Raw genomic sequence first — 12,503 nt, forward strand, 5'->3', positions numbered from 1 at the left:
ATAAACACGCAGTTGAGTTCAATTGAAGACTCTAAATTGTTAAGAATATGAGAGCGACTATTGTGTTTTGGCATTGTGTCCTTTTTCCCTTGTCCTTTGTCTAATGCATGCTGGGAAAAGCTCCATCTGTGAACCAAAATAGGAATACGTTGGTGAAAATGACGGAGGAGTTATTATCCTGAGAATTTCTAACTAAGTGGAATGCTCTTGAAATCAGCTCTCACAGGCCAACTCATGACAAGCCAGCCTTTCAGAGATGTTATCTTCAGCAAGCAGCCATTATATCAGTCACACACCGGCTCTTTTCCAAAGACTGTAACGTCTTGTCATTCCCTTCGGAAGTCAAAGCGTCCTGGGTTTGTCATCTTCTCCGAGGAAGGCTAGTCATCGCTAACTGTCACAGTCAATACACACCTGAGCATTTTTGTGTCACCGCGCTACGTACACCTCGCGCGCGTATGAGTGAGTAGTGTCTGCCGTGTGTGTGCAAGCAGAACGGCTGCTCGGTGCATCACTTTGACTGACGTAACCCTGGTGTTGACAAGCAACAGACACCTTGACTCTGAATGCAGTCATATCCAGTGACTGATTCAGACAGAGACAGAACAAGGTAGACTGAAAGATGGAGTAAAAAGAGAGGGAGACAGTTTAAACCTCTTGAACGTTAACGGGACTGAAAGCCGGCTGTCATTTTAGATTTCTCTTCACTTGTCACATCTTCTCTTCCATTGAAGAGAAGTCTTTTTAATATTCAGAACACCGCGAGTCTCGCCGCCTCCACTGTACGACTCCGCTGCTACATTTGTTTGCCGTGAAACAGCGCACCGTGTGTGCTGCTTTAATTTAGACTCCTCTTATTACCTCCAACGCTGTTACACTGTCAGAACTGCTTCTGCGAGGCCAAGGCCCACCAGTGAAGGTGCAGCCTCTCCAGAATCCAATTTCACCCTTTTGTTCTGTCTGAAGCCGTTGAGCCTCCATGATAGTTCTTCTTTTTATGAATCCTGTCTGTCTGTGCATCCAGGCGTGCAATGAGTTCACCACCCATGTGATGAACCTGCTGAGGGAGCAGTCTCGCACACGACCCATCTCGCCCAAAGAGATTGAGCGCATGGTCAGCATCATCCACCGCAAGTTCAGCTCCATCCAGATGCAGCTGAAGCAGAGCACCTGCGAGGCCGTCATGATCCTGCGCTCGCGCTTCCTCGACGCCAGGTCTGTATGTGTATGACTAACCTTTAGTTGTCAAAGATTGAGCTCCAAGGTGGTTTTTTTAATTCTTTTTTTAAAAAAGGTTTATTTATTTGTGTTGCCATTGGTCAGACGGATTCTATTGTGTACCTGGATTTTTTTTTTTATTATCTAAATGCATTTTAACAGCTTTTAATTACCGTTCTTTAATGCTCCAGCACTGTTCATATAAACTAAACTATCCTGGTTTGAATGAAGAACGTTAGTGTTTTTGTTAATTAATCTCTCTCTCTGTCTGTCCCCTTTCTGCTCTCTTTCCAGGCGAAAGAGGAGGAACTTCAACAAACAGGCGACAGAGATCCTAAATGAGTACTTTTACTCCCACCTCAGTAACCCGTATCCCAGCGAGGAGGCCAAAGAAGAGCTGGCCAAGAAATGCAGCATCACAGTGTCGCAGGTAACCAGAATAAACTCAGCGATCTACTTAGATTGTGCTGTCAATTGTTTGGTCACAAATATTCTAAATCAGTGGCACATTAACCAGCCCTTAACCAGGGCCTTGTAGGATTTAAGATTTTACTTTGATTGGAGTCACTTAGTAAATCTGTATTTTACAATAAATGCATTCTCAACATTTTGGGTAAAAATGACCTCATTGTTATCAATGTTGTGGTTGTGGTCAGTTGATGCTAAGTATTATGAACAATGGACAGATAGGTTGATACTAAATATCAACACTGACTGAAGTGAATCTCAATTCATAATCACTTGATACCACCATTTTTTTTTATTGCATTCATACAGTATTTTATGAATGCTATTTTGAATTTGTACTTTTTCAATTTATCCTTGTTCTTGTATGTTCAGAATGGGTTCTGTCCAAGCAGCAGCTTATGTTTAATGTGCATTTGTGATTACACAGGTTGGTGGAAAACAGTGCTATAAGAATAGTATAGTAACATTTACAAATAGATCTGATCCATTACTTTATTGTTGTTGATTTATTGTTTGGTACTTTACAACCAAACCACTGATAATCCGCCATGTGCCAACTATGTCATAGCAGCCGAGACTGCTGGTGCTAAAAGGTGGTACTGGTAAAGAAACCAAAATCCAGGCTTAGGTATTAAATATTATTATTCAACACTGCAAATAAAATGCTACCAATTCCTCGTTTTTTTTTTTTTGCTTACATTTGTTACAACTCAACAGCTGTGTCTCTTGTCATTGTCATTTTGACAGGTATCAAACTGGTTTGGGAACAAGAGAATCCGATACAAGAAAAACATCGGCAAGTTCCAGGAAGAGGCCAACATGTACGCAGCGAGGACTGCAGTCAGCGCAACCAGTGTGTCTGCTCAGGGCAGCCAGGCGAACTCCCCATCAACTCCCAATTCAGCAGGTGAGCTGAATCACAAGCAGACTACAGACCACTGGGTTGTATCAAAAGAAGCTTTGTAGATTGAAGAATTAGTCAATTCTTTTTGATACCGGTTCAGGTCGCTGCACGAGATAGAGCACTATGATGTTCTCATTCGTCCGTCCCCCCCCTGAGCTCCAACTCAAGAATTTAGTCTCTTCTTCTCTTTGACTAACCCAGTAATATAATGCGGCTCTTTTGCTCTTCTTGTTCCAGTATTTCTCTTTCTTCGCAGCCTTTGTCGTCTGTGACTCTCACTCATTCCCCCCCCCCCCCGTCTCTGTTATTGACCTCTTGGTCTTGTGGACGTTAATTTTTCCTGCCTCTTGTCCGGTTGACCCTGTGCATGCCATTAAGCTGCTCAGAGGGCAAGCGGAGTCTTTTGTCATATAGAGACTTTGGCAACAGTATTGGATTAGGACCGGGTGTTGAAATCAAGTTACGCGATGGTCTCTTTACATCTGGGGAGCTGGGGTCCATTAAAGGACGAAGACAATTCTTTGGGTCTTCCTGCAGATCAATTGTTACTTCCTTAATGAAACACTAGCAGCACGGACATTTAACAACAATATAATCCATAAGGCCTGTTTTAACTGGACTTAAACAGTTTTATGATGATTATCTGTCTCATGGTTCTTGCTGGTTGATTTTTCCTTCTGAATTATGGTTCAGTGATATTTTAATGTGCACATACTGCATCTGTAGCGTGCATGTTTTGTCGAGAAAGCCTTTTCCATGATGCCTGCTGCCCTCAACTAACCACCTTAATGCTCTTTTGCTTATGCATGATCATTTTAACTCCTTTTTTCTGTTCCTCTTCTCTTCCCTGTTACCTCCTTCTCTCTCTTGTCTTTCTTTGTCCTACTCTCTCGCTCCCTTCCTTCTTCTCTGCCTCTATGTATTCTCAGGTTCTGCCGGCTCTTTTAACATGTCAAACTCCGGAGACTTGTTCATGAGTGTGCAGTCCCTCAATGGGGACTCGTACCAAGGGGGGCAGGTTGGGGCCAACATACAATCCCAGGTAGGCGCCTCTCCGAGCTTAAGAGAACCGAAAGCTGACAAAAACTCTTGAGATCGAAACTGTTCAACCACTGTCCAGTCTGGAAGTGCAGACGCCCCCAATGACTTGACCTACACAGTGAAACAAAGGTTACACTTAGCCCGAAGCTTTACATTAATGTGGAAGCCATTGTCAACCCACAGTTGAGTAGACGACTGCAGACAGTTTTGGAAACGGTGCAACATTCATCAGCGCTCCTGACAAGAGTTCACATAGCCACTGGTGCGCTGTAGCTTCCTGACCTTGCCCCAGTGGACAGTGATGACCAGCACAGTGTTTCTAAGTGTTACAACTCTCACCATAGATTAAGGAATCACTACCCGTGGTGATATTCTGATTTGGTTTCAGCGCTTTTGGCATGATTTTCTCTATCCCTCCATCCCCCCTTTTCTATTCAGATCAGCTCTCCAAATGCTTTAGGTCGTTCATGAATATGCAAAAGAACAACCCTTAAAAGAGGTAAAGAGGTCTTCGGGGTTGGCCTTTAATTATTGAAACTCGTGTAACTTTAAGGGGATTATTCTTCCGAGGATGTCAGAATGGCCTCGCTCTCAGGGCTGTGCAATTAAAAGAAAAGACAAAGTACAACTTTGAGTAAATTGGCCTGCTGAGTAGAGAAGTCTTATTTGTTGTGAAATCCATACAGCAGGTGTGTTTTCATGCGTAACCTGACGGGCCGCTCTGCCAAAAACTACAAAGCAGCTTCCAGTGAATTTTGTGAAGAACATAAAAATGGCGGCATTCCAATAAAACTTTTACGACAAAATAATGTAAGATGTGACCTCACTTGTACCGTATTGTTATTGGCAGCCACGATGGGTAAACGTGTTTCGATGTGAAATTTAATTAGAGCATTTGTTTTAGTGTCACGAAGAAATGTCTCTTTGTCTGCGTATACACTGAATAACACAGTGTTCAGCTACATGTTAAATAATGAGTTGCAAAGTATATTTATGGTCTGATTTTGACGTATTGTTTTACGACATCTACAAATGCATTTATAATTAGTTACTTCTTGTCGTCTGTCTTGTATTTTGTCTGTTTGCAATGTTTGTTATCAAGCTTGTAGTGGCAGTCAAATCCTTGTGATTCGCTGTTTGTAACCTTTTCCTGTTTCTGGTACCCTTTTACTATCAGACTGACCTTTCCTTGTGCATGGCTGTCTTTGTTATCCAGAGCTTTTGTCTGACCAGGCCTTTTGTCTGTGTCCCCGTTGTTCCAGGTGGATACCCTTCGCCATGTTATCAGCCAGACCGGAGGATACAGTGACAGCCTCGCAGCCAGCCAGATGTACAGTCCACAGGGCATCAACGTAAGACCTGTAAACAAGCCCCTTCTTCTCTGTTCCGTTCTCAACATTTCCCTTTGCTGTCTTAGTTTTGCAATGATGTCCCCAGTTGCAGGATGTGTATATTGTGTAATCTCTGTGCGTACGCTAGGATGCCACTTAGCAGAGTTTGCCGGTGTTGAGCTGCTGTCCAGCCAGTTGCCACCCCCTGCTCCAGTCGTGCCCTAGGTGGCAGGCAATGAGGCAGCCACCAGGCTGAGTAGCTGGACACGCTCCTGGTCTGTCGGAGGATATTAGCGTTAGCGAGACACCTGCAGTCGACAGGAACAAGGACACAGGTGTCATCCTCCCTCCCGATGCTACTCTCGCCTTGGCACCATAGGACAAGTCATACCTCCCTAAACTGGCGTCACAAAAAAAAAAAAAAAAAAGTTCCAGGTTGCTAATTCTTAAAATAACTCTTTAACTAGCCTGTCACAGGCCGGGCCAGTTTTCTAGGTCTCCTTGCTGGGCTGGGCGGGGCGGGACAGGCAACACTGGAGGCAGTGTGTTAGCATGTAGATCCATAGCGACAGGCTGCGCGGGGTTGAACAGAATCAATACGACAGTCACAGGGACAGAAAGAGCGGGGCTTTGGGCTAACAGTCCAAGCACATTGGTCAGATCATTCATCCACAGGAACAGCAGCACTGACAGCCAAGCCTGCAACACCCCTCGTGCTAAAAATAAGAACATGGATGCATGAAGCCAGTTGCAACATACAACAGGCTCCACTGGAAATAGGTGTTCAATACACTGTGCTGGTGTGTGTGACTGATGAAAGCAGACAACAACTTTGTTTATGAAAAAGTGTGGAACCGAAACTAACCTCCAAACTAGTGCGATTTGGGCGTGGCAATTAAACAACAGTTTTCACAGAGCGAACCATATGATTTCGTGAAAAATAAATAAGAAAACATCCCACTACTCTTCTAAACATCTGGATTAGAAATATTCAGTTTGCTTCGGGATACAAATATTGGAGCCAGAAATTACACATTTTCTTGCTCAACAAAATATTCTAAACCAAAATATATTTTTTTATTTCTTTTCAATATTTTAATAATGCATTCACTTTTTTTATGTTATGGTTTTGTTTTACAAACAGATATGTAATTTGCAGCTACCTGGATTAGGAAATACAGTCACAAATTGAGAGTGGGTAAAAAATCTTCTAGTTATTCAACAACCTTCTGTGTTCCTCAAAGATTTAATTTTCAGAGAAACAGACGTTTACCGCTGTGACTCCGATGTAATGGTAATGCATGAGAGCGGTAAAACTGTGGTGATTAAACTAAGGATCGCGACAACAACCAGGGGCATACAAACAGAAGTTCAACCAATCGATGAGTCGAGGATATTAAGAGGTCGTAGTATAATAATCAGGACAAACAAATTTAGAAATGAGGCTCCCATGAGAAATAAAAAATATCATGCGGTGATGAATTAGAAAAATAGAAAACGTAGCATTTATCGTTAAAACTAATTGTGACAGTTTATTGTGAAATGTACTTTTGGCTGTCATCCTTCCCAATTAAAAACAACTCTTTTTGAAGACTCACAAAAGAATAATAACAATGATATTGGTGATGATGATATGAGTCTCTAATAGTTCTTTTTATAAAAAATGCACTTTAACCAAAAAAAAATGCAGTCTTTCAGCAAAGCCAGTGAATTAAGTGTGTTTATTTAGCCCAGATGACATTTTTTTCTATTTAAGATCTACTCACTGAACTCTTGTGGTGCACCTCTCCTTCTTTATCCTTGAACAGCAATTACACCCCTCAAATTGCTGGTGGGTGTTGCCTCTCTCGGAGACTGGGAATGTTTTTTTCTCATTCTTTCCTTTTTTTTTCACCCTCTTGCTTCTGAATAAGATGACAGACAGTCTTTACACAAAATAACAGGGTTTGGAAATAAGAGGCTGCCAAAGCACGTCCGCCGCTCTCACTAATAGCGTGGAAATTGCAATTAATGTCCTTAATGGTCTTTAGTCAACCTTTTATCATGATTTGAGAAGGCCTCCGTTTTAACGAGCTATCTCTTTTCCTGTGATAATGTATTCTTTTATCAACCATCTCAGGGGTATATTCTGAGATATATGAAAGGTCTGCGTATTCTGTGCCTTATCCCGTCTGTTTATCTCACATTATGTCAGCCGTTGGGACGGGAGAGATGAGGGAAGTGGCGGGATGATATTTCGAATGAAGAGTCTCTCAAAAACAGTATTTGGCAGTTTTTCGCGCTGACTGTAAAGTAGCTGTAGTAGCAGACTAAATATATACGGACTCAAAGCCCTTCTATCTAAAATTGAAGTTGTTTTCTATCTTGTTTTTTGTACTGAATCTTTTTTTAAAAGCAACACATGACCACAGCGATCACAGTGACGCAATATGTCTTGTTTCATTCATTTGTATTAATACTGGTGATATTCTATATTTGTATTCATGTCAACAAATCCCATGAAAAGAACAAAACAAATAATGTGTTGAACTATCTCACTGTGCTGTAGGTCGGTCCGTTAAACATGAACCTGCAGCCAGGGGACGGTTAGTTTAGCTTAGCACAAAGACCAGAAACAGAGGGAAACAGCGAGCATGGCTCTGTCAAAAAGTAATAAAATCTACCTACCAGCACCTTTTAAAGCGTGCTAACTAACACAGGATGTCTTCTTTGATTAATCTGCACAAAAAAATGAAGTGTAAAATATTAAATTGTGATTATAGAGATTATGTGCCAGACTGGGACTTCCTGGATTCTTGTCGTCACCATGAGGTTTTTTGTATGAATCAAACAAAAGAAAAGATATAACATGTTAATCTGTAAAAATAAAAAACATCAGGTGGTGTGGGGATTTTTTTTAACCTTTGGAGAGACATTAGATTGGTGTTAATGTGCAGAAAGTGTCCAGAAAGTGCATTTTCAGAAATGTCAAAATATTTCTTCGCTTAACGTTTAAGACTGGTTATGTTGTATATATATATATATATATATATGTATATATGTAGTACATTTGAAACAAACAACAGCTCAGTATTATCTTAAAACAGCTGGGCACTGTAGTTTTTAACACATTACTCAAACAGAAGTAAATGGCATAGTTGTTGGGGACTATTTTCAGTGTCAGTTTGATACACATTTAGTGCTCCAGTGAGTATTTAAAGCAGAGGGGTACTGTATGTGGGAAAATATACACTCTGTGCCCATGTTTATGGTAATGAGGAATCTTTGCATCCCGCCGAACATCGAGACTCAGCGATGTGTCTTTTTTAAATTTACAATAGTAACCACGGAGCTCTATGGCACAGAGGAATACGATATATCAGGCTTCATTGTTTGTTTTGGTTTTATCCTTAAAGACACTTTTATGCCAATATTGTATCTTACAGCGTTACCATGAAGCTAACTCTTTCCTGTCTTATCTAAACAGACAAACGGTGGCTGGCAAGATGCTCCGACTCCTTCGTCGGTGACATCGCCCACAGAAGGACCCGGAAGCGTTCATTCGGATACTTCCAACTGAATACATCCATCTCTACACCGCATCTACACAAACCATGGACTGACCTTGCTATTTACAGTATTAAACAAAGGAATTCACTGCCCCACAGTTTGGAAAGGTACTGTGAATTTCTAACCAGAAAAAAAAAAACCAAGTAATATTTCCTCTGCTTATAACGTTGGACATTTGGGATACAAACAAAACGTTTGACAATAAAAATCAAAACAAGACCACAATCAATGGAGACGTTTGTACAGATTTCACATTATATTCAGAGGGCTGGGGTTACTTATTCACTCGTAATGTTTTCACTCATGATGATGAAATGATATGATAAAGTAAATAAATCAAATCATTGGTTTTAAGTGAAAATACGTCATTCTACCTCTCAGCCACTAAAAAAAAAAAAGTTGAAAAAATATGTCGGTGACCATTATTTGTTTTGTAAAAATGAAACTTTTGTCTTTGCAAGCAAGAGGCACATCTTACTTACATTTTGTTGTCTCTCACCTGTTCTATGGTACGCCATTTAGACCTAAATATTGCTCAGTTGTTTACAATGTGTGCTTGATAAAAGTATGTCCATCTTCCCCTCTGCCTCTGACGAGTCAAAACAAGAGTTCTGTCAGGAGATTTTACCTCTAAGGTAAACCTGTGAAGTATGTTATCTGTAAAACAATAAATAAATACTTGTCATCAAATCGGACAAGCTTGACATCATTCATTAAGATGGAGGAAATAACTTAGAAGCAAACTGTTGGTTTTGGTTCTGCAGCATATTGGTAGAGTTACAGTGACAGAATTGCAGGATTCACTGATGCAGTTAGCAAAAAAGACAGGAATGTTGCTCTATGCTGGACAAGGAGAAAACTTTTCTTTTGATTTTACTTGAATGCTTTATGATATTTCTTATTATTTTCCACCTTCACCACTGCAGAAGAAACGTTTTTGACGATGCCAAAATGCTGATTTAACCAAAACAAAAAAAACGGTCAAAAAAAGTCATCATGAAGTCGGTTGTAATCTATTCTTTCATCAAATATAAACAGCATTATGTCTTTTTCTTCTCATTTAAATCACCATCTTCTGTTATTCAGCTCTGGTGCTACAACCAAGTGAATAACACTGTTCCATTGAAAGAAAGACGAGATGAAATATCACTTTCTACGGAAGAGAAAGTTTGTCAAGAGCGTCCGTAACCGAGTTTGTTTTTCAATACATGAACCACAATCCACTTAAACAGGGAAGTCATTATGTTAATAGAGTTTTATGGTGGATCCTCGCTCCTGAATCTGCAGCACAGGTCCACAAATGCTTCAGCATGGAGCCACTGATCATCGCCATGAAACGAGCATCTGGATGTACCTGAACTGCTGCTCGGCTCTAACGAGGACACTTTGGTGTAAAGATACTGTTATGTTCCTCGTTTTAATGAATGGTGTCCTCTTCTGGACGTATAAAACATTCAAGTCATTATACTATTCTGCCGGTACTGCTTTAGTAACCCTAGAATTGACCCCAAAACAAATGTAGACATTTGAATTCATGCTTGTCTCTGTACTGTCATACTGATTTTGTCTTTCAGTATAAAACATTTATGAACATTGTAAATGTTACCCATTAAGCACTAAAGAAGGGACAAGTCATTATGTCAAATAATGTGTTTTCTGAGCAGTCTAACCTTGTTTATAGACACTTTTTATGTTGTGTGGCTTCTTTGTATTTTGTTATTTTTTTATGGTATGCTTAATGTAGGCTATTACTTTTATTTTTATTTTTTTTTTGCTTACCCACTCTGGTGAATTGGCTCATGAACTTTCAACATGTGTTTATGTGCACCATTGTGCTTGACTTGCTTTGTTGGAAAGGGTTTTCAACACATTAAAAATGATATGTAATACAGCGAGATTATACATTTCAAAAAATGTCTTTTTATTGTTGAGTTGACGAGAGAGCAAACACTCATTTCATTTTGCTCAGCATCACACGGAGGCATCCTGTGGTCATCACAGTCACTGATAAGTCGAGTTGTTGTTGTGGTGTCAATCAAGGTTAGTGGTCTGCCAGTAGGAATCATCCCTCTTATGCTCTCTATGTGCTCCCTGCTTATTATTATGGATCCTTTCCAACATGTTAGTGTACATGCACAAGACAAACACCCGCACACTTTGCTAAATTCAACAGTGGAACGGTGGAGAGATATCAGTGACTCTGACAGAAAAAAAAAAAGAAAGATCGCAAGATAGGCAGTGTTTGTCAGGATTTCAGCTTCTTCTTGGACTTTCAGGAGCAAACAAACCTATTCAAAGCCCCTTCTATCTGAAAATGTAATCTTTTCAATCTATTTTCAAGCAATACCTGCACCAATGCATGACCGTATAGCGATACAGTTATTCATTTTAATTAAAGGATAAGGCTGGTGTCATTCCATGTTTGTGGTGTAGACAACAAATCTCATGAAAAGACCAAAACATAAACTAAAATGGATTCATTGTCGCTCAATACTTTTTAATACAGCTTTGAAGATGTTTCAAAACTGGTCACAAATATGTTGCATTTAAAACAGCTGGTCACTGTAGGTTTTTTTTTTAAGCACACACCACTCACACAAACCCAAATATTGTATTTGTCACCCAGTGCAACAATGTGGCTCATTGATGTGTGTGGGTTGTTCTTGACAACAATAGAGGTCCATCGCACGGAGGAACACAAAAGAAGGAAATACCCAACATATTTTGTATATATTTAGGTCATCTTAACGTTTTTGTCATATCCCAAATCTGAAGGAGGGGGAGCAGTCACATCCTTCATAGATCCCCCCCCCACACCAATTCACATTCTGCAAACAACACCACTGACACTATCCGGCTGGACAGTTATATGTCCGAGAGAATTACTTTCATCGCGACTGAATATTCATAATTGGCCCAACAACGGGGGCGAGGGTACGAGGGGAGCAGTTGGCTGTAAGGTCTGCGGACGGTCACAGGCCTTGACTGCTGAGCGAGTGTGAAATGCCAAAGCCAGACTGCTCCGTTGCGCCTGCAGGGCAGTGAAAGAGCCGGGCCTGCTCTCACCAAACAGAGGCATCAAAAGCAATGTGACAAGACTTCATCCGAAAAAACAAACATCTTCCGGCTTTCGCTCTGCACTCAGACGCTCATCGGCATGATTATCACAACATCAAGTCGGCTGCGTCGTCACCTTAAACTCAAAACGGTAAAATAAGTTGTGCGGGGAATGAAAACTGTTCTCTGTATAGTTTTTGGAGAGATTTTGTGTGACGCAGTGTACAACACCTCCTCGTTCCTCGGGGGTGGTGACACAGTGCGCGCTGATTGAAATCTAATGTTGCTGTTGACATCTGCCTCCCCAGCTGTCATTGTACCACTGTTTATAATTACAGCTGCCGTAGAAGAGCATGGGTGGGTGGCTCAGACACCTCGTCTCCCCCTCACACCGGAGCCCAGCAGACTGCTCTAATGTGCAGTGACACAACAGCCCAGACACACTGCTGCTGCTGCTGCTGCTGCTGCTGCTGTTGGACTAACTGACCACATGAGTTCCTGGGTGGTTCATCCTAAATTCACTCATTTACACACTGTCACACAGACACAAATTATATTGTTGCATAGGAGACATGGGTGTGGCACGTGGAGCTCTTAAATTACTGGCTGTCAAGTCTTTCTTTTGTCTGTTGTTCAGGCAGACAGGATGAGACAATGTTTGAGAATGTTCAAGAGGGTGACTGCATCAACAAAAATATGAGAATATTGAATCAGATTACAAACTAAATGTGTTGAGCAGAACAAAAGCAGTGTACAAAAAGGCCAGAAGGCTCTGTCCCTCTCCACAAGATGGCGGTGCTAACACGTTTTCTCAAAAACATCCAGAAGTTGAAGGTGGTATTTAAATAAAGTTCAAGGCGAACATGTAATTATTGCCTACTGGGGATTTTGTGAACAGTTTGACTGGCACCGGATTGACACTATTTTGCTTGAAT

At 41.0% G+C, this 12,503-nt stretch overlaps 1 protein-coding gene across 2 annotated transcripts in view; it reads left to right on the forward strand.

The window, feature by feature from the left end:
* The window catches only part of pbx1a (pre-B-cell leukemia homeobox 1a), a 46,275-nt gene extending 37,037 nt beyond the window's left edge, over window positions 1–9,238 (forward strand). Inside the window, exons 4-9 of one of the 2 annotated variants that reach the window (XM_079173446.1) lie at window positions 1,025–1,215; window positions 1,513–1,648; window positions 2,434–2,593; window positions 3,520–3,632; window positions 4,894–4,983; window positions 8,429–9,238. In XM_079173446.1, the coding sequence (XP_079029572.1) occupies window positions 1,025–1,215; window positions 1,513–1,648; window positions 2,434–2,593; window positions 3,520–3,632; window positions 4,894–4,983; window positions 8,429–8,521 (783 nt within the window). In that variant the 3' untranslated portion in view covers window positions 8,522–9,238. The remainder of the gene's footprint in view (window positions 1–1,024; window positions 1,216–1,512; window positions 1,649–2,433; window positions 2,594–3,519; window positions 3,633–4,893; window positions 4,984–8,428) is intronic. The other variant, XM_079173447.1, reaches the window with a different exon arrangement.
* The last annotated feature ends 3,265 nt before the right edge of the window (window positions 9,239–12,503 follow it).

The sequence above is a fragment of the Pholis gunnellus genome (genome assembly GCF_910591455.1).
Source record: "Pholis gunnellus genome assembly, chromosome: 14".
NCBI lineage: Eukaryota > Metazoa > Chordata > Actinopteri > Perciformes > Pholidae > Pholis > Pholis gunnellus.